This window comes from Choloepus didactylus, chromosome X (genome assembly GCF_015220235.1).
Source record: "Choloepus didactylus isolate mChoDid1 chromosome X, mChoDid1.pri, whole genome shotgun sequence".
In the NCBI taxonomy this organism is placed as follows: domain Eukaryota; kingdom Metazoa; phylum Chordata; class Mammalia; order Pilosa; family Megalonychidae; genus Choloepus; species Choloepus didactylus.
In genome coordinates, this window is record NC_051334.1 from 58,719,225 (window position 1) to 58,745,925 (window position 26,701).

The 26,701-nt window shown below is 41.1% G+C and overlaps 2 protein-coding genes across 2 annotated transcripts in view; one reads left to right on the top strand and one right to left on the bottom strand.

The window, feature by feature from the left end:
* Positions 1-26,701, bottom strand: part of PFKFB1 (6-phosphofructo-2-kinase/fructose-2,6-biphosphatase 1) — a 336,515-nt gene that overhangs the window by 151,367 nt on the left and 158,447 nt on the right. The gene's annotated exons all lie outside the window — the stretch shown is intronic.
* On the top strand, positions 7,917-11,194 carry LOC119522598 (ras-related protein Rab-5B-like). Its single transcript, XM_037821029.1, has one exon. The coding sequence runs from the start codon at positions 8,058-8,060 to the stop codon at positions 8,703-8,705; it is 648 nt and encodes a 215-aa protein (XP_037676957.1). The 5' UTR covers positions 7,917-8,057; the 3' UTR covers positions 8,706-11,194.

Genomic DNA, 26,701 nt, shown 5'->3' on the forward strand with positions numbered 1-26,701 from the left:
GCAATGTATTAGGAAGTGTTGGCCTCATGGAATGAATTAGGAAGTGTTCCTCCTCTTTAATTTTTTGCAAGAGTTTGAGCAGGATTGGTGTTCATTCTTTTTGGAATGTTTGGTAAAATTTCCCTGTCAAGCCATCTGGTCCTGGGATTCCTTTATTAGGAGGGTCTTGATTACTGATTCTATCCCTTTACTAGTTATTGGTGTGTTGAGATTTTCTATTTCTTCTTGAGTCAGTGTAGGCAGTTTGTGTGTTTGTAGGAATTTACCCATTTTATCTGGATTATCTAATTTGGTGACACACAAATGTTCAAATTATCCTGTTATAGTCCTTTATATCTCGGTGGGGTCAGTTGTAATGTCCCCATTTAGATTTCTGAGTTTGTGATCTCTGTTTCTTCATCAGTCTAACTACAGGTTTTCCAATTTTACTGACATTTTTAAGAACCATCATTTGGTTTTACTGATTCTCTCTATTGTATTTTCTTCTATTTCAGTTATCCCCACTCTAATATTTGTTATTTGCTTCCTTCTGCTTGCTTTGGGAATAGTTTGCTATTCTTTTTCTAGTTCTTCCAGTTTTGAGGCTAGGTCTCTGATTTGAAGTCTTTCTTCTTTTATAAATGTAAGCATTTAAAGCTATAGATTTCCTTCTTAGCACTGCCTTTGCTGCATCCCATATGTTTTGGTACATTGTGTTTTCATTTTCATTTGCCTCAAGATATTTCCTAATTTCCACTGTGATTTCCTCTTTAACCCATTGGCTGTTTAAAGAGTACATTGTTTAATTTACACATATTTGTGGAATTTTCCCTTTCTAGCTTCATTCCATTGTGGTTGGAAAAGTTACATTGTATGATTTCAATATTTTCCAGCTTTTTGAGACTTGCTTCATGACCTAAGATATGGTCTATCCTGGAGAATGATACATGTGCACTCAAGAAGAAAGTGTATTCTGTTGATTCTGGATGTAGAGTTTTATACATGGCTGTTAGGTCTATATGTTTTACAATAACATTCATGTCGTATTTTCTTATTGATCTTCTGTTAGATGTTATATCCATTATTGAAAGTTGCATATTAAAATCTCCTAGTATTAATCTATTAATCCACTCAAATCTGTCAGCATTTGCTTCATATATTTGAGGCTCTGCAGTTCAGTGAATATATATTTATAATTATTACATCTTGTTAAACTGAACCATTTACCAGTATACAATGACTGCCTTTGCATCTCATAACTATTTTTGACTTAAAGTCTGTTTTATCTGATGTTAATGTAGCTACCCCAAGGTCTCCTTTGGTTACTACTTGCATGTAACTTGCAGTTACATACCAAAAAATACAATACTATACTGGCATTTATGATTACACAAATGGTTACCTTTACTGGAGGTCTTTATTTCTTTATGCCACTTTGAACAACTGTCTAGTGTTTTTCCTTTCAATCTGAAGAACTCCCTTTAGTATTGCTTGTAGGTCAGTTCTAGTGTGAACTCCCTCAGCTTTTGTTTATCTGGGAAAATCTTAATCTCTCCTTTACTTTTGAAAAAAGTCTCATCAGATATAAAATTCTTGATTGGCAGTTGTTTATTTTTCAGCACCTTAAGTATTTCAGCCCAGTGCCTTCTTGACTCCAGGGTTTCTGATGAGAAATTGGCACTCAAACTAATTGGAAATCCTTTGTACATAACACATTTCTCTTCTCTTGCAGGTGTCAGAAATCTCTCCTTTTCCTTTGAATTGGATAGCTTGATCAATATATGATCATGTGCATTTGTCTTCACATTTATACTCTTTGTTGTCCTCTGGGCTTCTTGGATGTGCATGTTCATGTCTTTCACTAAGTTTTCAAAGTCCTCTGTCATTATTTCTTTGAATAATCCTTCTGCCCCTTTCTCTCTTTCTTCTCCTTCTGGACTTCCATTATGCATATATTGGTATAGTTGATGGTGTACCAGAGGTCTCTTTGGCTATGTTTGTTTTTTATAATTCTTTTTTCTTTCTGCTCTTCAGCCCAACTCATTTCAATTGTCTTGCCTTCAGTTTCATTGATTCTTTCTTTTGCCAGATCCAATATGCTCTTCAAACCCTCCTGGGAATTGTTAATTTCAGTTATCCTGTTCTTCCATTCCAGTATTTCTGTTTGATTCCTTTATAATTTTTTTATCTTTTTATTAAGATTCTCATATTGATCATTCATTGTTTTCATATCCTTTAGTTCTTTCTCTGTATTTTCCTTTATCTCCTTGAACATTTTTATAATCATTTTTTAAAAGTTTTTGTTTGTTATTTCTACAGTCTGGTGTTCTTTGTTGGTGGTTTCTGGATTTTTATCTTCTTCTTTTGGATTGGCCATAATTTCATGTCTTTTACTCTTTTGTTGTACATTGTACATTTTAATAGTTTAATGTGTTAACTTTGGAATTTATTCCCTGAGATGTCTGTTTCTTGATTTTCTAAGCAGATGATATGACAGAACATTTTATTGAGTTTCAACCCTCCTATCAGGAAGGTCTGACCAAGGTGAATGCAAACTGTAGGGTCCTCCCTGTCATTTCTTATACTGGGCTTGTGGTTATTAGTTGCTTGGGTGTTCTCTAGTCACAGAATTTTGAATGTCCCCTCTATTTCCCAGGAGACAGACCTTCTACCACTCCTGGGCTTTTAAAGCAGGTAATCCTTTGCCCCACTCTGTCCAGTTCAATAGTTTTTATACTCCTTTCCTTGTTTCAAGCTTTTGCTTGGAAGGCAAATTCTGGGTGGGGGTGGGCCATGCCAGAGGGGAGTATACCAAGTCAGTCTTTCCAAGCTGGAACAAGGCCAAGGACCCATGAAGGGGGCACACACCAGCTCCATACTGCCCTGGGGAGGGGATGAGTAAGAAAACCAGGAGCTTCTTCCATGGATTCCCAAAGCTGTGCTTTCTTGCCCTGTACAGCAAATGCAGCCCTTCAACTGCCCCCACAGATCTGAGGATGCATAGTATTTTAAGCCTCCTAGGCATCTTTGTCTAGGGTGGGTTGGAAAAATGGCCACCCACAGAGCTAGGCCCCCAGTGATCCAAAGTCACTAATCAAAAGCCATGATTGGCCATGCTTACCCCTAATCTTGGGGAAATGGATTTTTATATCCCTGTCACCAGCAACCTAGCCAGGGGATGGAGCCAATGGTGGTCTGCTGTGAGAGTGGGGGATGGGTGCCACTAACTGCCATATGGAGAGAGCAATTTACTAGTCTTCATCATTTACCAGCCTCTTTCCCTTGTTCTTTCCTGGATGATGTACAGTGTCTTACTGGACTGCATAGTTAAAAAAAAAAGTTGTTTCAGACAGTTCCTGCATGCTCAATAGTTGTTTTGGTGGAGGAACTGAATCCTGTAGCTTCCTACTCTGCCTTGTGGATACTTTTAAGAATTTCTTTGACTTAATGTGTAATTTATAAAACTTTGCCCTACTTCTTGGGCCTATTTGACCTTCAGATTCATTGTTGAAAGAGATACCCTGTAGGTCCCTTTCAAAGTTAATTCCAATCAGTTTTTGCCTTCCAAGATTTAGTATCTGTGGTTCAGACCAACCTGTGTACAAGATAATATAGATTAGGTAAACATGAATATGAACCCAAAAGAATTCTAAATTCTTCTATGAATAATTATGCCTCTAAGTTCCATATTTGACCATAGGTTAAAGGTGGTGGTGGTCAGAACCCCAGTCTTTGGAGGGTTGGAGGGTCTAAACTTCAAGGGCATGTGTCTACTTTCCTTTTCTTCCTCATATTCCAAGTAAAAGGGTAAATGAGAAAGAGAGTACATTCAGAGTAATTAGGCAAAGGAAGGTAAAGAGAAGGGATTGAAGAAACAGTCAGAATCAAGTTAGATTTTCTACATCCCTAATTTGTTGACTTGACTTCTCATTTTTTAAGTTTTTCATTGGATTTTTGTAAGGGATGGCATCAGTCAAGGGCTTAGAACCATCACCAAGTCTAGGTTTCTCATGAGCTTTTAATTTCTTACTTGCCTTTTGTAAAGACTCCTTTATTGGAACTATTTTAGTCTTGCAACTAGACTCTGAGTACCAATTAAAATAGTCATCCCTTTCAGCCTGCTTAACTTGGGAGTGCTTTTTTCCAATTGTACCTCTGAGATGAGTGTTTGTCTATTTGGAATGTTCCCGTAATTGGCCATTGCAACTCTAGGTTGTCTTGGTAAGATTTTGCCATTTTGTTAGATAGGCACAGCTTCCAACCCCCATAATTTCTTAACAAGTAACATGCCAGGGTGCCAGAGGGTGGAGAATCAAAGTTTTTAGTTTGAGGATCTCATGTTTATACTGTCAATTCTTTCCTTGTGCACAGGACAAAGAAACCAGCAGTAGAAAAAATTAAATTGCAGACTGCACCAAATGCCTAGGGACTCGAGTTCAAATTTTGAGACTTCTCATCAACAATATTGATCCCATAACTTTTGGACTAAAAGCTAGTGATATCAGAGAGCATAAACACAAAGTGAGTGGAGCTCATATCTGAAAGGGACTCACCTATGACCCTCGGAGACAGTGGGGAGGACAGAGAACTCAAAGAGTTCAGTAGTGCCTTTGCCTGTCTTTCATGTATCTAGAGTCATCAGCAGTCATCTTTGGATCCCATCCTCATTGTTGTTAAAACTGTTAAAAACTTTGTGTAACTTATGCTTTCATAGTTTTATTGAATGATTCATGAATTGGACAGCATCCCATTCATAAAGTAGAAGGAGACTCTGCTGAAGGAGTGGAAAGGGTAAGCTTATACAGGGCAAACACAGAAGCAAGGGAGGAAATGTTCTGATTGACATTAAGTTTCAATTTTACCTAGGGAGGTATACCCAATCTGATAAGCTATCTCTCCTGAACTGAAATGTTTATCACCAGATGTTGCTTATCTGCAGTTCTTTAGTGTGCATTTCATTGTTCCATTTTCTTGGAAATCCCCTGCAGGTCAATTGTTTTTTGTCTTCTGGAAAATCATTTCTCATAAGGGTTCCTTCCTAACAATGCCCAATGCAGGCAGCCATTTTATTTTAGGTAACAAGTATAACTTCACTGAATAGAATGGAAATAGAGTACCTAACATTAACAACCATGGGAATTGGTGTTTGGGTTGGATACTGTAAGACTAATGACAAAAAAACAACTGTACATAAGCACCGTACTCTAGTTGGAAAATTTGTTTCTCACAGAGAAATGGGTTAACAACTCAGAGGAGCAGATGCAAGATGGCAGAGTAGGAAGTTTTACAAATCACTCCTACCACTAGGAAAATGAAAGAACTGGAAAAATACTGGAATTAACTAGGTGGTAAGCCTGGAGGCAGAATGGACATTTAGAACAATTATAGGCATGCCAGTAGAAGTGAGAGGCTGCCTAGAATTTAACCTTTGTAACTGAAAGCACAAACTAGTGACCAGTCACCATTGCTCAGCAATGGGAGTGGCCAGCTGGGGCCATGGCCAGCAGAGGAAACCTTCTCCTCTAAAATTTGAGGTTGAGGGTTGAGAACAGTCTTCAGGATCTGTGAGGGAGCATCACAGAAGCTGGCCTCAGTTTCAGCACTCTGGGCAGCAGTGCTTCCAGCCTCCCACCAGCATCCATCTGGATATAAAGAGCTAGTGCACCTTCTTTGACTGTTTTTTTTTAAACTTTCCTTCTGTGTATGGGCATTTACAGGCAGATACCTGAGGGCACAGCATACACTCTGGCCTTGGTTTCAGCCCTCTCCATAGCAGCAGCTGCTAGCCTAACACCATCTACCAGGACTTAAAGACCCCATGCACTTTTTCATTGGTTGGGTTTCTTCTTTGTCTTTCTTGTGTTGTTTAATCTGGCAGATCCTTAAGGACCTAGTGCAGATGCTAGCCTCAGTTTCTCTCAGAAGCCACATCTTCTGGTCTCACACCAGCATCTACAGGGACATAAAGAGACAGTGCACCTCTTTGATATTTCTCTTTATTTTAGGAGGTGGGGTTGGTTAGTTTTTTCTTTTTCTGTTTTATATATTTTGGGTTTGGCAGATCTCCAAGGGATGAGTAGAAATGATGACCTAGATTCTGGCCTCAAAAACAGAAGCTTCTGGATTCCCACCAGCATATAACAAGAGCCATGGAGAGGCAGCACAGCTCATTTTTCCTTGTTTATTTATCTATTTTTTCTTTGATGTGGATGCTTTGTCTATTTGATAGGCTTTTTCCTTTTTTCCTCTCTCTGTTTCCTTCCTTTTTCTTTCTTTTTCTTTTCTTTTTTTTCCCTTGTTCTTAGACTGGTGGACTTTAGAGTGGGAGCACTAGATTTTGAAAGTGACCACAATGTAATACTCAGTGTGTCCAGTTTTCAACAAAAATTACACATATAAGGAGACAGGAAAGTATGGCCCTAATCACAGGAAAAAAAGAGAATTTGATAGAAAATATTCTGGAGGAAGTGCAGTCACTGGAATTACTTATCAAAGATCTTAGAACAACTCTCATAAACAAGATCAATGAGCTAAAGAAAATATGGACAAACAACTAAAGAAAAACAGGAAAACAATGTATGAACAAAATGAGAATTTCAATAGTGAGATAAAAAATATAAAGAAAAACCAAATGGAAATTCTGGAGCTTAAAAATACAATAACTAAAGTGAAAAGTTCAATAGAGCAGCTCAAGGACAAATTGGAAGTGGTAGAAGAAAGTATCAGAGAACTAGAAGACAAAACTGTTGAAATTGTCCAGGTTGAAGAGCAGAAAGCAAAAATAATGAAAAAAAATTAACAGAGCCTGAGGAACCTGTGTGACACCATTAAGCATATCAATGTACACCTCATAGATGTCCTAAAAGAAGACAGAAATAAAGGGCAAGAAAAAATATTTGAAGAAATAATGGCAGAAAATGTCCCAAATCAGATGAAAGATATGAAAATACAAATCCCAGATACCCAATGGACACCAAGCAGGATGAACCCAAACAGATGTACACCAAGACACATGATCAAACTGTCCAATGCCAAGGAGAGACAGAATCTTTAAAAAAGCAAAAGAGGTGATGTGTCATGTATAAGAGACCCTTAATAAGATTAACATCTGATTTCTCAACAGAAACCATGGGGGTCAGAAGGCAGTGGGAGGACATATATAAAATGCTGAAAGGGAAAAAAAAAAAAAACTTGTTACCTAAAAATAATATACCCAGTAAAGTTTTCTTTCAAAAATGAGGGAGAAATAAATACATTTCCAGACAAACAAAACCTGAAGGAGTTAAGTACCACTAGATCTATCTTACAGGAAGTGCTTAAAAGAGTCTCTATGTTGAAAGGAAAGGACACTAGAGAGTCTTTCCATGCAGGATGAAGAAAAAGGATCTCCAGTATAAATAACAATATGGCTTACCATAAATAACTGTATTATTTCATTTTTCATTTGCAATGCTATATTTTACTTCTGATAGGGCTTAAAATTCAAATGTATAAAAAAGTGTATATCTTTGTAACTGGGCACACATGCATAGAGAAGTAATTTGTGACAAGAACAATATAAAAGGGATAGATGGAAAGCTAAAGGTATTGTGTATGTGTATGCTATTGAAATGAAGTTGTAATCAACATAAACTAAATTGTAATAGATTTAGCATGCTAAATATGATCCCTGTAGTATCCAAAAAGACAATATCTTAAAAATCTCCACAAAAGGAAAATATAAGTAATTCAAAATGACTTATTATAAAAGAACATCTAAACAAAAAGGAAGGCAGTAATGGAGGAAAGGAGGGACAAAAAAAGGTATAAGACTTACAACAATAGCAAAAGTGGCAGAAGTAAATCTTACCTTATCTGTAATTCCCTTAAATGTAAATGGAGAGGGCGAGGAGGAGGAGGGGCAGGAGGGTTTGGTTGAGCTGCAGCTGTTTGTCTGTTCGACACAGGCTTGGGCCCGACGGGGGAGACGGAGCCCCAGGACTGTTGAAGCCTGGAAGTCCCCTCCCCTTCCCCCTCCCCCCCTTGCCGCTTTGTGGCATCCCCCTCCCTCCACCCTTTCCTATTCTGATAATCTGGCCATGACTAGCAGGAGCACAGCCAGGCCCAATGGGCAGCCCCAAGCCAGCAAAATATGCCAGTTCAAATTGGTCCTGCTGGGGGAATCTGCAGTGGGGAAATCTAGCCTGGTATTACGTTTTGGCAAAGGGCAGTTCCATGAATACCAGGAGAGCACCATTGGAGCGGCCTTCCTCACCCAATCCATTTGTCTAGATGATACAACAGTCAAGTTTGAGATCTGGGACACAGCTGGACAGGAGCGATATCATAGCTTGGCCCCCATGTACTACAGGGGTGCTCAAGCTGCAATTGTGGTTTATGACATTACTAATCAGGAAACCTTTGCCAGAGCAAAGACATGGGTGAAGGAACTACAGCGACAGGCCAGTCCTAGCATCGTTATTGCCCTGGCAGGGAACAAAGCTGACCTGGCCAACAAGCGCATGGTGGAATATGAAGAGGCCCAGGCATATGCAGATGACAACAGCCTATTGTTTATGGAGACTTCAGCCAAGACAGCTATGAACGTGAATGATCTCTTCCTGGCAATAGCTAAGAAGTTGCCAAAGAGTGAACCCCAGAATCTGGGGGGTGCAGGATGCCGAAGCCGGGGTGTGGATCTCCATGAGCAGTCCCAGCAGAACAAGAGCCAGTGTTGTAGCAACTGAGGGAGTGGCTAGCAGCAAACAAGTATGGAGCTAGCACGAGAGCTAAGAAATAACCTCCATCCCTACCCTTCAGCACACAGCCCCTATGGTAACAGCACACTGAGCCCTGGCTCCCAAGGGCTGCCTCTTGACAGCTCCGTCATGGCACTTTTTAATGCTTCAGCAACCAACACCAGGCAGCTGTTGCCACTGGCCTCCTACCCCCTACTCTGGGGCTTGGGGGTCAGATACCCCCAGGACTTACCTTCCAAAAGAAACTTTCTTCATTTTGTATTATAGGTGCAAGACAGTGACCTACTTATCTTTCCTCCTCCTTCCTAATGTTCCCCATTTTTTCAGAAAACACTTTGTCTCCCGCCCCTCCCCTTCTGCTTTTGGTCAATCCCTGTTCTTGATCCCCTTGTCCTCTTCTCCCCAGGATGGAAAAAGTGGTGAACCCAGGAACTGAGGAATGAGGTTTCCAGATCAGTCACATAAAAGGGCCCTGGGGGAGGGAGAGTAAGGCTTACAGCAGGAAGGAGTAAGGAAACACTTTTTTTTCTTTTTACTTGGTTGGAGTTTCTCATATTTGAAAATACTGCAATATCCATGAGTTGGCCTTGTGGAGGGTGTTTCTAGGTAGAGATGACACTGGGAAGGCAAGCTCTCTGGCACCAGGTTGGAGTCCTGTTGAGTTAGCTGGGTGGAGGCAGGGGAAGTGGAGTGCAGTGTCATCTGTTGCTCTGGAACTCATCCAAGGCCTGGTTTCCCATCACCCAAGCTCTTAGGTAGCTTCTCCCACATGGTGGGGGATTGGATCCCAGAGTCCTCCAAAGAAACTTCATTGGTTGCCTGCCTTTTGGGGTCTGCTGTGATCTGACTGGAGGAGGGACCAGTTTCTGATACCCATCTTCTGATTTATACATATGCATTTTTTCCTCTGGCCTTTAGATGGCTTCAGCCCCAGTCACCGTATCCCTTTGCAGTTTGCACTTTAATTGATAGTAGTTCAGATGGGATACTTGTTTTATGGGGGTTGATTGATTTACTCATCCCCCTACCTTCTTTTTAATTAAATGGATCCTGAGGTATATATGAGGTTTGAGGAGGGCTGTAGAGAACAAAAGCAGTGGCAGCTGCAAGCCCAGTCTCCACTGCTAGCTTCCTCCAACTCAGATTCTTCACTTATATTCTAGCCAACCTAGCTCTTCAGTAAAAGTTGCCTTTCCTGGAGAATTAACTGATGAACTGGGGAGTGGTCTCAGGATAGTGTAGGCCAAGACAGGGGAGTGAGAAGGAGCCAGGCAAGAGGGGAGAGTTTTCACTCCTTTTCTAGGGTTCAGATTCAACTTGGTATCCATTACCATGTCTATTTTACTTGCCTGTAAAGAGGTGTGATCTTATTTCCCTGGTACAGTCTGTTCTGTCCCCACTTGCCATCAGGCCTTACTTCCTTTCTCATTTTTAGTCTTCAGTTTAGTCCCCATTCCTACACCCCATGCATCCAGTTGTTTAATCCACGTACCACTAGGGGCTAGTACCACAGAGGCCTACTTGTGGCCCCCTTACATCATACCACCTATTCCTGTGGACAGGGAATAACTAGCACTGAAGGCACCCCACAGCTGTCTGATATCATTAGAGGGCTTTGATCCTTTTTAGATCTCTAGCCTCTCTTCATATCTCTTATCAGGTGTTTTTAGGATGTCTGTGGAAAGGCATCAAGGCAAGAGAGAACTCTGGGCTCCTTGTTCCAGCCCAGAGTTTTGGGAAAATTGGGGGACAAAAGATAGGAAAGGCCACAGTGACCTAAGATTGAAACTTTTCTGCCCTTTTGACTTGTAGACTTCCTTTTGTTGCAGAGTAGCTGAGAAACCCAGTTTAAGTTCTTCCACTTAGGTCTCAATTCCTTCCCTTTTCCAGGGGCAGCCTTAGTTCCCGTGGCCCTGAAATGCACACACCTTTCCTTTCCCTTTCCAGAACCCACTAGCCCCCCACCCCCACCCCACAAAAGCATCCAGTACATCCTTTTTTTACAAGTGGAGAAACTAGAATGGCTTTCTTAAGTCTGTTAGAAATGAAGCTCTGTGGAGCTTTCCCCATGGAACAGGAGCAAAGATGTTTCATTGCCTTGGGGCTGGAAAACCATTTTCCCAGGCTTCTTCCTTCCCTCTCCTCCCCACCACCCTAATTCTTCCTTAGGAACAGGATTGGCCTTAGCTTCTGGGCCTATCTGCTGTCTTCCCTCTGTCTCCTACCAGCTCTTCAGCTTTCCTTTGAGCTCTGTTGGACTTTGGGGATCTTAGTTTTTTATTTCCCAGCTCTTCATTTTTTTTCTTCTGGTCAGTTTTTTTTAGGGGGGGAGGGTGTCTTTTTCTTTTTTTTTGCTTCTAAGAAAGCATTTGCCTTTTTCCCCCTTTTTCCCTCTTCCAACATAACAATCGTGGTAACAGAATGCGACTGCTGATTTACCGATGTATTTAATGTAAGTAAAAAAGGAAAAAAAAAAATGTAAATGGATTATACTTTCCAATAGGAAGGCATAGACTGGCAGAATGGATAAAGAAACAATGTAACTATATACTGTTTACAAAAGACCCATCTTAGATCCATAAATCCAAATAGGCAGAAAGTATAAGGACAGAAAATACATTTCATGCACATGGAGATCAAAAGAGAGCAGGGATGATTATATTATTATCAGACAAAATAGACTTGCATTCAAAAACTATTCCAAGAGACAAAGAAAGACACTGCATATTGAAAAAAGAGTCAATTCAACAAGAAGATATAACAATTATAAATTTATATGCACCTAACACAGAGTGCCAACATATACAAAGCAAACTGACAAAATCAAAGGGAGAAATAGATAGTTCTACAACAGTGACTAGAGATTTCAATATACAACTTTCAATCCTGGAAAGAACATCTAAACAGATGATCAATAAGGAAATATTGGATGCAAACAACACTATAAACCAAGTAGAATTAACCAACATGCATAGAACACTTCACCCAACAACAGCAGAATACACATTATTATCAGGTGCACATGGGTCATTTTCTAGGCTAGAACATATGTTAGGGCAGAATAACAGTTTAAATAAATTTTTAAAATACTGAAATCATAAAAGTAACTTCCCTGACCACAACAGCATGAAGGTTGAAGTCAATGACAGAAGAAAACTGGAAAATTTACAACTATATGGAAATTAAACAGCACACTCTTAAACAACCAGTGGGTTAAAGAAGAAATTACAAGAGATATTATAAATAGAGACAAATGAAAACAAAGACTCAACATACCAAAACTTATGAGATGTATTGAGGGCAGTGCTCAGAGGGAAATTCACAGCTATGAATGCCTATATTAAAAAAGAAGAAATAGCTCAAATTAATAACCTAACTTTACATCTTAAGGAACTAGAAAGACAAAGGAAACGAAGATAACAGAAGAAAGGAAATAATTAAAATTAGAGCAGAGTTAATTGAAATAGAAAATACAAAAAAACAACTGAGAGAATAAACAAAAAAAATTGATTCTTTGAAAAAATTCAATAAAATTGACAAAACTTTAGCTGGACTGACAAATTAAAAAAGAGAGAAAATGCAAATAACTGAAATCAGAAATGCAAATGGTGATATCACTAACACCCTACAGAAACAAAAAGGATTATAAGAGATTATATTGTGCCTAAGAGCCTCCTCCCGAATGCCTCTTTGTTGCTCAGATGTGGCCCTCTCTCTCTGGCTAAGCCAACTTGAAAGGTGAAATCACTGCCCTCCCCTCTACGTGGGATCAGACACCCAGGGGAGTGAATCTCCCTGGCAACGTGGAATATGACTCCCGGGGAGGAATGTAGACCTGGCATCGTGGGACGGAGAACATCTTCTTGACCAAAAGGGGGATGTGAAAGGAAATGAAATAAGCTTCAGTAGCAGAGAGATTCCAAAAGGAGCTGAGAGGTCACTCTGGTGGGCACTCTTACGCACACTTTAGACAACCCTTTTTAGGTTCTAAAGAATTGGGGTAGCTGGTGGTGGATACCTGAAACTATCAAACTACAACCCAGAACCCATGAATCTCGAAGACAGTTGTATAAAAATGTAGCTTATGAGGGGTGACAATGGGATTGGGAAAGCCATAAGGACCACACTCCACTTTGTCTAGTTTATGGATGGATGAGTAGAAAAATAGGGGAAGGAAACAAACAGACAAAGGTACCCAGTGTTCTTTTTTACTTCAATTGCTCTTTTTCACTCCAATTATTATTCTTGTTATTTTTGTGTGTGTGCTAATGAAGGTGTCAGGGATTGATTTGGGTGATGAATGTACAACTATGTAATGGTACTGTGAACAATCGAAAGTACGATTTGTTTTGTAAAAAAAAAAAAAAGAAAAAAAAGAGAATATTATGACCAATTGTACACCAACAAATTATATAATCTAGAAGAAATGGGGGAAAAATCCTAGAAATGCATCAGTCACTCAAATTGACACAAGAAGAAATAGAAAACATTAACAAATCTGTAACAAGTACAGAGACTGAAACAATAATAAAAACCTTCCACAAAACAAAAGTCTAGAATGAGAGGGCTTCACTGTGAATTCTACCAAATATTTAAGAACAATTAATACTAGTCCTTCTCAAATTCTTCCAAAGAATCAAGAGAAAGGGAAATTTCCTAATTCATTCTATGAGGCTGGCACTATTGTGATAAAGACTGGCAAAGATATCAAAACAAAATTACAAATTTCCCTTATGAATATACATGCAAAACTTATCAAAATGACAGCAAACAAAATCCAAAAGGCATATTAAAAAGCTTATATACCATGACCCCACTGGAATTCATCCCAGGGATATAGGGGTGGTTCAACATTCAGAAATCAATAAACACACCACAAAAATAGACTGAAGCAGCAAAATCTACATGATTGTCTTAAACACTGAAAAGGCATTCAACAAAATTCAGCATCCCTTCTCAATGAAAACACTCAGAAATGTAGACATAGAATGTAATTTTCTCAACATGATAAAGGCCTTTATTAAAAACCCAGAGATAACATCATATTCAATGGCGAAAGACTTAAAGCTTTCCCCCTAAGATCAGGAATGAGAAAAGGTTGCCCACTTTCAGCACTGCTACTCAATATTGTACTAGAAGTTTTTGTCAGAGCAATTAGGCAAGAAAACCAATAAATAAAAGCTATCCAAACTGGAAAGGAAGAGGTAAAACTCTCTCCATTTGCAGATGACATGACTTTATAGATAGCAAACCCAAAGGAGTTACCAAGAAAACTACTAGAGCCAATATATGATTTCAGCAAAGTGACAGGGTACAAGATCAATGCTTGAAAAACAATTGTGTTACTATATATTAGCAAAGAGCAACCTGAAGTTGTAATTCAGAAAACAATTCCATGTAGAAAAGCATCTAATAGAATAAAATATCTAGGAATAAATATACCTAAGGAAACAAAAGACTTGTATACCATACAATTTTCACTACAAAACACTGCTGAAATAAATTAAAGAGACGTACATAAATGCCAAGACATCCCGTGTTCATGGTTTGGAATAGTTGAAATTATTTACATGCTAATATTATCCAATGTACAAATTCAGTGCAATCCCTATTAATATTCTAGCAGCACTTTTTTTTGCAGAAATGGAAAAACTGATAATCAAATTTATATGGAACTGCAAGCAGCTCCAAACAGCCAAGACAATCTTGAATAAGAACAGGGTTGGAGGATACACACTTCCCAAATTGTATTACAAAATGAAAGCAACAAAAGAGTGTGGTATTGGAACAAATATAGACAAAAAGATCAGTGCAACATAATTTAAAGTCAAGAAAGAGACCCACACATCTATGGCCAATTGATTTTTGACAAGGGTGCTAAGTGCCTGCAGTGGAGAAAGAATAGTTACTTTAACAAATGGTGTTGGGAAAACTGGATATCTATATGCAGAAGAATGAAGTTAGACTCCTGCTTCACATCATACACAAAAATCAACTCAAAATGAATCAAAGACATAAACATAAGAGCTAAAATTTTAACACTATTGAAGATCACTCGGGCAAATATTCCTGGCCTAGAATTTGGAATGGATTCTTAGATATGACACCAGAAGCACAAGCAACAAAAGAAACGACAGATAAATTTGGTTCCAACAAAATTTAAAACTTTGTGCACTGAAGTATATTATCAAGAAAGTGAATAGACAACTTACAGAATGGGAGAAAATAGTTTCAAACCATATATACGATAAGGGTTTAAAATCCAGAATACATAAATAACTTTCACAATGCAACAGCAAAAAGATAAACACCATTTTAAAATGGGCAAAGGACTTGAATGGAAATTTCTCTAAAGAAGATATAAAAATGGCAAATAAACACAAAAAGATATACAACATCATTAGCAATTAGGGAAATTCAAATTAAAACAACGAGATACCACTTCACACCCCCAAAGATGGCTAATATTATTTAAAAAAGAACATAAGTGTGGAAGAGGATACAGAGAAATTAGAACTCTAGGGTATCATTCTGGGGGATGTAAAATGGTGCAGCCATTGTGGAAAGCGATATGGCAGTTCCTATAAAAATTAGATATAGAATTACCATTTGATCTGGCAATCCTACTTCTAGGTATATATTCAGAGAGTGAAAACAGGCTCACAAACACATACACCAATGATTGTAGTAGCATTATCAACAAATGAATGGATGAACAAAATGTGGTACATACTCACAATGGAATATTTTTCAGCCATAAGAAAAGCTAAAGTTATGAGACATGCTGCAACATGGAAAAACTTCAAAAACATGCTCAGTGAAAGACACATAATGACAAAAACTGCATTATATTACTTAAAAGAGATGGCAAGATACAGCAAATTTGCAGAGATAGAAATCAGGTGAGGATGGATGGAGAGGCGGGGAATGGGGGAGTGTTCCAGTTTGCTAATGCTGCCATTAAGGAAAATACCAGAAATGGATTGGCATTATAAAGGGGGTTTATTTGGTTATAAATTTACAGTCTGAAAGCCATGAAAATGTCCAAATTAAGGCATCAGCACATGTATACATTCAATAAAGGAAGGCCAATGGTCCAGAAAACCTCTGTTAGCTGGGAAGGCACGTGCCTGGAATCTACTGATCCTGGGTTGTGTTCCAGCTCCTCTCTCAGCTCCTTTGTGTTCTTTAAAATGTTGCCCTTGGGGCATTTTGTCCTCTCTTAGCTTCTCCAGAGCAAACATTGGGCTAGCATTTCCGAAGTGTCAGCAAAAGTCTGCTTTCAACAGCCATCTCCAAAATGTCCCTCTTAGCTGCTCTCCAAAATGTCATTCTCAGCTGATCTGAGGTCCTTCTGTTTGTGAGCTCTTTTATAGGACTCCAGTGATTTAATGAGACCCACCCTGAATGGTTGGGGTAACACCTCCATGGAAATTGCCCAAAGGTCTCACCCACAGTTGTTTGAGTCACATCTCCATGGAAACACTCAATCAATAGGTTCCAACCTAATCAACACTAATATATCTGCCCCCACAAGACTGCATTAAAGAACATGGCTTTTTCTGAGCAACATAACATAACCAAACCAGCACAGGGAGTATTTTTAAAAATAAAATTTTTTAAATAAAAAATAGTATTTTATTTGGAATTATATAATTACCAAAAAAATCAATCTCAGTTTTTAGTGATGTAATTTCATGTCTTAGAGGACATTATAAATTCTTTACAAATAATTGTTAAAAATAGATTTCAAAGATTTCCTTTATGTTGACCAGAATAAATATATGTATAATCAATTAGAGAAGAATGATCTATTAGTGGTTACAAGTACATTAGTATTGTTTTGAGGAAACAGGATCCTAGAGTCAATGGTCATATAAATAATAGTGAATTATGACTTTTGATTTAAGAAAGAATGACCCAGGAGACCAGTAGGAAAAAAAAAACAATTATGAAAATACCTGTATAATAGGGTTATGCAAATAAGTAAATAAATTGTAGATTATGGGAGCCTGGCACCTCACTGTTAGAAAAAGCAGCTACAAATAAACAATGGAAGAAGTCTAGAATGAACCCTGTGTTGCTAGATTACGATCAGAAATATCAGTATTAACTAAGTTATGTTAATGTATGTACAAATAGATGTATACACAGATAGATGCATACAGAAATAAATGTAGATGTATGTAAGCATGTGTTAGTATGATTACATATATTTTCTAGCTCTCTGCTGAGAAGGCTAGAAACAGTGACACCTAAGTAGCAACAAGCACATTTGGCACCATATCTTTGTTTCTAAATACCATTCTCCAAATAAAGGAACAATGGACCCTAGGAGAAATGGCTGGGGCATCTTGTAGTGTGAGAAAGTAAGGGAGTAGTTTTAAAAAAAGAGAAAGAACAGTGGGCAGACAGAACAGGAAGCTCCAGGAATTAATCTCTCCACCAGACCTATTAAACAGGCAAGAACTGTATGAATCAACTATTACAGAGTCTATAAGAATACTGTGCAGTATCTAGGGACGAGCAGGAGGAAGATGCCTGTAAACTGCAGTAAATACATGTGAATTGCACTTTCTGGGCAGAGGCTACCATTGACCATCCCCCAGCCTCATGGCAGGCAGCAACCCTGACACCTAATATAAAGACCTAGTTCCCCAAGATCCAGGGATCACTGTTTTCTATTAGTCACTTTAGAACACTGGAGTGCCTGGCTCTGAGGGCAGCTATTGTTCTAAACTGCCCCAGGCAAAAGCAGAGATGAGCCTTAAAGACACTTCCTCAAAACTACAGAAAACAGGCTGCATTTACATGGAAGTGCCAAATCAAGAATTTTCCCTCCAAGCAAAAACACCTTGAAACAAAGGCAGTGTAAGAAACGGTTGAGTAGGGTGGCTTGGGGCAAATGTTTACTTGTTCTGTGTCCTGTGGTGAAGCACCCAAGAGAGAGAAAAAGGTCTATTTCCTGGGGAATAGGGGGACTGTTAAATTCCTGTAAACAAGGGAACTCCTAAGGCCACTAGCAAGCACAAGCCCAGGACAAGGCACAAACGCAGAAAAGACAGGGCACTCTGTACTTTACATTTGCCTTGGGCTGATCTTGATAGGAGGGTTGAACACTGAAGGCGAGCACAAGCCCCAGTGAAGACAATTTGCAAAGAATTTGAAAAGTGTTTCTGCTTAAGTTTCCTTGGTTTTGTTAACGCCTGACCCTCAAGAAAATCTGTCATATCACTAGCTGGATACAAACTCAAGAGACAGTTCAGGAACTAAATTCCAGAATTAACATTTAAAAATATTAAAATGTACAGTGTGCAACAAAAGATTACAAGATAAACAAAGGAACAGATGATGGCATATCTAAAGAAAGGATAAACATCCAGAAAACATCAAAGAAGAAGACCAGTCTGTGCGCATACCAGACAAAGACATTAAAAACGTTATCTTCAATATGCTCAAAGAGATGAAGGAAAATACACTGAAAGAACTAATGGATATCAGGAAAATAATGAATGGAGAATAAGAGAATCTCAAAGAGATAGAAATTTCAAAACAGAACTTGAAGTTGAAGTTCCACAATAACTGAAAAGAAAAATTCCCAGGAGGATTTTAATGGCACAGTGGCATTGACAGAAGAAGGAACAGAGAATCAAAGGAAAGACAACTGAAATAAGTCAGGCAGAGGAACAGAAAGAAAAAAAATAGAAAAAATGACTATAAGCCTAACAGACCTGTGGAAAACAATCCAGCATACCAATTTATGTATTATGGGAGTCCCAAATGGAGAAGGAGAGAAAGGGATAGAAGGAATCTTAAAAGAAATAATGAGAGAAAACTCCCCAGACTTGGCAAAAGACATGAATATGAACATCAAAGAAACCCAGTGAACACCAAACTGGATAAACTTGAAGTGAAATATGCCCAGATACATGGTGGTAAATATGTTAAATGCAAAGGAGAAGGGGAGAGTTCTGAACGCTGCAAGAGAAAAGCTAAGTTTCATACAAGGGAGTCCCAATTAGATTAAGTTCTAAATTCTCATCAGAAACCATGGAGGCAAGGAGGCAGTGGGTTGAAATACTTGAAGTGCTAAGAGAAAACAGCTGCCAGCCAAGAATTTTATAGCCAGTGAGAAATTCATTTTAAAATGAGGGAGATATTAAGACATTACTGTTAGGCAGTACTCCATCCCCTGCCCTTAGAAATTCTGCAAATCCCTTGTAAGCTACCTACCCCCACCCTTAGGAATTCTGCAGGTTTGTGACAGAGGCACCACCCCCGCCATCAGGAATTGTGCAAGCTTGTGATAACATCTAAAATGTTAAACTTTCCTGCTCCCAAGACCCCACTCCCCAGTTCCCGCACCCCAAGCTCCAGCTTTCAAACAAGCCAATGAAAACCTGCCAGTGACCCCCCTTCCCCAAAGTAGCCACTGAGAAACTGCTAACTTAAACCTGCCAACCTCCCCATCCCTGGACAAAGAACTTCCTGCCTGAAGTGGGGTCCCCTTTCCCCTTAATCCTATAACATCTGCAAAGCAAAAATGTTGTGTAAATGGCATTAGGCCATGAGGAGGGGGGAGTGAGACTGTACCAGTTAAAGGAAGCAAAACTGTGGTTGCACGCATCAGCCAAGCATAACCCTTTAACAATCAATAGCTGCACCAGTTCCAAGTGAAACTCTTTGTAACTCTTTAACAACCAATAACTGTACCAGTTCCAAGTGAAACTCTCTGTGAAATTGTTTTTTTTGTAATCAAGAGCTAACTGCCAACTCTGCTTCTGTTAGAATAGCTTGCTTGCGTTTCTAGGATACGGTTTCTGTCTATATAAGGCACCAGTGCACACAGGTCGGGGCTGCTCACTGAATTCCCCGTGCGGAGGGAGTCAAGCTGAGCAGTCGCCAGCCGGCTAATAAAGGCTTTTTTTTAAATTCTAATTGGCTGTCTTGAACTTTAACTCACCGGCACCGTAACATTTGGAGGCCCCAGCGAGATATCTTCAGCGTTTGCTGAGGCTCATCGATCAAGACAAAGGTCTGACTACCGGCCCTCCCCCAGGGGGCGCGCGCTGAGAGACGTTCCTCAGCCCCGGCGGAGAGCCGAGTGGTCAAGCGTCAAAATTCAAAAATCCGCCTCTGGAGCCATCTAGACGTGGGCCCACAACGGTAAGAGATCTCTAATCTGGTCTGGTGGGGTACCCCTTTACGGTCTTTAGGAGGGCTGGACGCAGCCATAACTCCGAGACCCGGCCTCGGACCACGACGGTGGCCGGTGGCCTCAGGTTCAGGTTCTGGTTTAGGTTCGGAATTGGTCTCTTAGCGCAGACCTAGTCTCTGTTTTGTGTTTTGTTGTTAGTGTCTTTGTTCTGTTCTGCTTCTGTTTTGTCAACCGTCAGTCCCACAATGGGTCAGTCTCCGTTTTCTTCCACTTGCTCTCCGCTGCAATGTTTCTTACTCTAATTGGCCATCCGAGGGCACTCTAAACTTGCCGATTGCCTTCCAGGGTCAGAGAGCTATTTATGGGAAACTGGGACATCCAGATCAAATTACTAATCTCTTTGTTGGAGTCCGTTTTCTTTACCCATCAGCCCACATGGGACGACTGTCAACAACTTCTGCAGACCCTTTTCACGTCAGAGGAGAGGGAGAGAATCCGTGCCCAGGGACGGAAACTAGTCGTGGGGCCAGACAGTCTGCCAGCCACGGAAGTAGACCGCCTCGAGGCTGTTTTTCCCTTCACCCGACCCCGGTGGGACCCTAACACGAATCAAGGTAAGGAGGCTCTTGAACGGTACCGCCAGACTCTGATGGGGGCTCTCCGAGTAGTGGCGCGGAAGCCTACAAATATGTCCAAGGTAACTAAGGTAACTCAGGGGGCCACTGAGTCCCCCGCCTCTTTCCTAGAGCGCCTCCAGGAGGCTTACCGATTACATACCCCTATAGATCCGGAGGCGCCAAAAAACAGGCGAGCAATTAATATTGCCTTCGTCGCCCAGTCAGCCCCAGATATAAGAAAAAAAGTTACAAAAGTTACAAGGCTTTGAGAAAAAGTACTGAGCGAGTTGGTGGAGGTTGCTCAACAAGTCTTCAATAATAAGGAAAGTTCCAAAGACTTAAACAAAAATTGGTGCAGATCCTACTTGCCATAAGTGAAGACCAGATGCGGAATAAAAACCGAGGAGAGAGTCAGAAGTTCGAAAAAAAGCCAGGGGGAGAAAATAGACCGCCCAGCGGGAGACAAGGGCAAAAGGCCCCCCCCCCCCAGGCCAAAACCAATGCGCTTTCTGTAAGGAACAGGGGCACTGGAAAAACGAGTGCCCAGAAAAAAAAAAGAAAAAAAAAAAAAAGCCCCACCAAAGGTTCTCCTAGAGAAGAAAGACTAACGAGGCCGGGGCTCCGCCCTTAGCCCCCAGGAGCCCAGAATCACTCTTAAAGTAGAGGGCCAAAACATTAACTTTTTAGTGGACACTGGAGCAACTTTCTCTGTACTCCAGGAAGCAGGAGGCACAGCTTTACGTTTCCCAAGTCTCCTATCTTGGGTACAGTATAGCAGAAGAAAAGAAAACGCTGTCTGATAAATGCATTCAAGCTATCCTCCAAATTCCAGCACCCCGGACAAAGTGGCAGGTCCGGGAGTTTTTAGGAGCAGTCAAATATTGCCGGCTATAAATCCTTAGGTTTGTTGAAATAGCCCGCCCTCTTTACGCCAGTACCGGGGGAAAGGACATTAAAAATGCCTCAAAAATACTAAAACTTTTAACAGCCCTTTAGCTTCCCAAAACAGTAGCTATAATCCACTGCAAAGGACATCAAACTTCAAATACGCCCGAAGCAAAGGGAAATGCTTTCGCCAACCAGACGGCCAAAGAAGTGGCCCTAAAACCAGTGGGGCCCCTTCAAATCTTGCCCCTCCTACCACCCCGGGTACTAAAAACTGCTCCAACTTGCTCAAACTCTAACATTCGGCTAGGTCACGAACTCCAAGCTAAAGACAATCCAAAGGGGTGAAAAGTCCTCCCCGACTCTAAAATCCTCCTATCAGAGGCACTGGGAATTTTACAAACGCATCAAAGTACACACCTGGGAAAAACAAAATTAACTAAATTTGTTAAAAACTGACCTTTACATACCTAAGCTTTTTCAGGTGGCAAAAGAAGTAAGCAGAAGATGTCACGTCTGCGCTCAGGTTAACTCAAGTCATGCAAGTATCCCTGCTACTCCCGGTCACCGCCTAAGAGGTCAGCTCCCAGGAAAGCGATGAAAAATGAACTTTACGAAACTGTCTCCTGGACCAGGAGGATACAAGTACTTACTCGTGCTGGTAAACACCTTCTCCGGATGAGTTAAGGCCTACCCAACTCGGTCAGAGTCAGCTCAGGTAGTAGCTAAAAAATTATTAGCTAAAATTGTCCCTCGGTTTGGCCTACCGGTAGCAATGGGGTCTGACAATAGTCCGGCTTTTATAGCCCAAGTTACCCAAAACTTGGTAAAGGCTTTAAGAATCAAATGAAAATTACACTGCATATACAAACCGCAAAGCTCAGGGCAGGTAGAGAGGATGAATCAAATGCTTAAGAAAACCCTCACCAAACTTAAATTGAAGACTGGTGGAAACTGGGTGAGCCTCCTTCCGTTTGCCTTGCTCAAAGCTAAGTGTACCCCTTATGTAAAAGGTATTACTCCATATGAAGCCATGTTCGGCAGGCCACCCCCACTCCTCCCCAAGTTAGGGGAAGAGCAGCTCGCCTCCCTGTCTAACTCTAAACTTCTCAAGTCCCTACAGGCCTTACACTATGCCGTCCGCGCCCGCCGCCTGAAACCTAACACCGCGAAAGAAGAAACCCCTACTGCTGAACCTGGTAATCAATACTAGCCACCAAAACCCCCCAAACAGTGGTTAGCCAGGTCAGCACCCCCAGCAGCCGTAAATTTGTTTTTAACCTATGTAATCTCTTTAAAAAAAAAAAACCTGAATGTTGCCAAAAGGAAGGGAGGGGAAACCACCAGAGGTGTCGTGGTGAGTTACCCCTAGAACAAGAGCTGTGGCACTCACACTATTATCCCTGGAGCACTACCCCTAAGCTTACTTTAGGTAACTTTCAAGGACAAGGCTCACCCATATCCTTCCCCAAGTACTAAATTTAAAGAGTCCTTAAGCTCTTTAGCAAAAGTAGTGCTCCAGAATCGGAGGGGACTCAACCTTCTATTCTTAAAGCAGGAGAGGCTCTGTTTAGCCTTAGGCGAAACATGCTGTTTTTATACTAACCACTCAGGTGTAATTAAAGAAAATTTGAGCCAACTCCAAAAAAAACTACAAGATTAAAAAAAAAAACTGGTTTAAAAACTTATTTTCTTAGTCTCTATGGTTAACTACCCTAATGTCAACAATCGCCGGGCCCCTAGTTCTTCTCCTGTTGGCCTTAATCATAGGTCCCTGTGTTATAAACCGTTTAGTTAAATTTGTCCAACAGCGTACCCTCAAAAGAAACAATGATTTGATTCTCCCTAAAAATCAGTGGGGAATGAAGTGGGGTCCCCTTTCCCCTTAATCCTATAACATCTGCAAAGCAAAAATGTTGTGTAAACGGCATTAGGCCATGAGGAGGGGGGAGTGAGACTGTACCAGTTAAAGGAAGCAAAACTGTGGTTGCATGCATCAGCCAAGCACAACCCTTTAACAATCAATAGCTGCACCAGTTCCAAGTGAAACTCTTTGTAACTCTTTAACAACCAATAACTGTACCAGTTCCAAGTGAAACTCTCTGTGAAATTGTTTTTTTTGTAATCAAGAGCTAACTGCCAACTCTGCTTCTGTTAGAATAGCTTGCTTGCGTTTCTAGGATACGGTTTCTGTCTATATAAGGCACCAGCGCACACAGGTCGGGGCTGCTCACTGAATTCCCCGTGCGGAGGGAGTCAAGCTGAGCAGTCGCCAGCCGGCTAATAAAGGCTTTTTTTAAATTCTAATTGGCTGTCTTGAACTTTAACTCACCGGCACCGTAACACTGCCAACCATTCATTATAAGCCCTACTGTTCCCCTGGTTTGGGCTGTTGCCATCTTTGGCTTCAGCCCACCTGCACACAGCCAGACAATAAAGCTCCTTTTGATCAAGTTTTCATCTCTTCTCTTCCCAATTGAAAAACCTAACAATTACCCAATAAACAAAAGCTGAGAGAGTTCATTACCACTAACACTGTCCTAAAGGAATGCTAAAGAGAATTCTTTGGACTGAAAGGAAAGAACACTAGACAGTTCATCAAAGTGACATAAATAAAGAAATCTATTAAAGGTAACTGTTTGGGTAATTATAAATGTCAGTACTACTGTAATGTATTTCTTTAATGTAAAGCCACTTCTATTTTCTTACAGGTGTTAAAATGGAAATGCCTAAAAAGTACTAATAAATCTATGGTTTTGTACATACAATGTATAAAGATATAATTTGTAACAAGTACAAAAAAAAGTGAGGAGATAGGGGTAAAAGAATATTGTATGTGCATGCCAATGAAATTAAGATGGTATCATATAAAAATGGTTATCATTTTTTAGTATGTTAAATTTTAACCCAATGTTATCCAGAAACAAAATATATGAAAAACATATGTGAGGACCCAGAGCCTGTGGTACCACCCCCTCCTCCATTACTGAGATACAAGTGGCCACCTACATGACCAGGCAACAGGCCCCTCCTCCACCTGGGGGGAGCATTAAAACTTCCCTCCCCTAATCACTGTTAGTAACCAAACCTTGCAAGACCTAGTTGTAACCAAATCTGGTGAGAGACTCCATTGTCACAAACCTTTATAAAGGACCCCCACCCCCCACCCCAGCACTGCTTTCTCTCTCTGTGCAGAACATTGACTTCACTCTTCCTGAACCACTGCAATTCGGAAGATTCATCCATCTCCTGTAATTAAACTCATGGGTAACTTTGTGCCAGGTGTGTTCTTTGGCTTGGGGGCTAACCCAGGTTGGAAAATCTGGTGTGCCAGCCAGGAGGCCAATGAGTCCAGCAAAAGGAGACAGACCAGGGGGAATCCCAGGATGGCCTGAAATGTCCATGTGGAGAGGGGTGGCAGCCCTCCTAGACAAGTGGGGGCTGCCAAGGGAGTATGGTGATGCCCAGAACTCCCCAGCTGGATTGTTGATTCTCATGCAGCAGGCCACAGGACAGTTAGGATTTCATAAGTAAAGGGAGAGCCATCAGGCCACCATGGATGTTGCATGGCCCCTGTTAGGAGCTATGTGCTTGGCCATGGAAGAGGCTCTGGCAGTCAAAGCTGAGGTTTGCCACATATAAGAAAAACTCAAGTTAGAAAAAGACATATGGATAGCTCAAGCAGACTTGAAGGATGCATTAAATGAGTCTGCACAGTGCAGATGAAAGTTTAGAAATAGCATGCCAGTATGCTAGAGTGAGAGGGCACAAGCTTCCCAAAGGGCAAGTCAGGCATACTGTGACTTCCCCTGACTAGTATCCCAATGTGTGGGAACCCATGGATTTTTCTTCAGATGAAGATGAGCCCCAATCTGACTGGTAACCTGAAATTGAGGAAAGTAAGCATGCTCATCATCTGGTCCAAAAGATCAAAATGAAGCAGATACAACACCCTGAGCCCCAGGCAGCAGAGGATGGCACTGAAGGTGCTGCTGCCCTAGCAGCACCTCCTGATTGAAAGGTGCTGGTTACTGTCAGATCCCAGAAAAGAATCTAACAAGTAGAAGGAGTTTCTGACCCAGGGGCTCTGCAGCTTGTCTTACAGAAACCAAATGTGCCATAAAATATGGGTTGAAGGCTGTTTTAGAAATCCCAGCCATGGTGGCACCTCAACCCCCAAAAGGCGGATAAAGCAAGATCTGGATAAGTCCATAAGATAAACGACCATAGGCATGCGAAAAGGCCTGCTCTCTCCACATAGATAACACATCTGCACTTTGAAGAAGAGCAGCGAGTTAGAGGCCTAGCAGTCAATTAGCTCAAGAGTTAATGAGCCCACACCCAATCAGGGCACAGGACACACTCAGCAGGCACCCTTTCCCCCCACACCCTTCCATCCCAATGTGGGATTTCCTTTAAAAAATGCTGCTCTCAGAGAGCCAGAGCCATTTTCTTTCTTTTTGCTGGCTCCCACCTGCTTTCTTCCTCTAATAAATCTTAAACTTTATACTTAAACTTTGACTTGCTGCATTGTGTGGATTCTTGAATGACTCCGACCTAACATCTGGTGCCATGACTCAGATATGGAGGTTCGACTGAAGCTTGAGTCTCTGGCCCCTTAGGGGCAATGGGACAGCCTCTTGGTCAACCCCATTCAGAGGACCAACTGAGGTTTGAGTTTCCTGGCCCCTCGGGGCAATGGGGCAGCCTTTCAGTCAACTCCGTTCCCAGACTACATAGTCGTTCAGGTTTCCATGCATTCAGCAGCTTGAGTCCATCAACTCACACCACCTTAACGCGACACCAGCTCACCCTCATGGCTCTCAAATATCTACAACTAATTCGGCCCTAGGTAAGTGGCGTCTTTCTATCCAGATCTTCCTCTCGAGAGTTTTGTTCAGTGTCCCAGGAACACCTCGGTCTGCTTTAACGCGGCAACCGGCTTCGTAAGCCTAAAAATCTGAGCACTTAGTCAAAACTCGCCAACGCTCTGGGAGCATTTTTCCCCATTGCGGCAAAGTAACTCAGGGGACGCCTTGAGTGAAAGACTGCATGCAATTTCCTGATCCCCAATAACAAACCGGGGATGCCTGCTTTGTTGTTGCAATGGGTCGTGTGGATCTGGGTCATCAGTCTCACTTGAGCAACATTTTGGGTGGCCTCTGTAAGCCTCTAAAGGAGCAGGGGGACCGTGAGCCTCTCATGGGTGATCTCTGTAAGCCTCTGACAAAGCATAGCCCCAATTCATGTCAGCCTCATCCAGGGAGACCGTAAGCCTCTAAAGGAGCAGAGGGACTGTGAGCCTCTCACGGGTGATCTCTGTA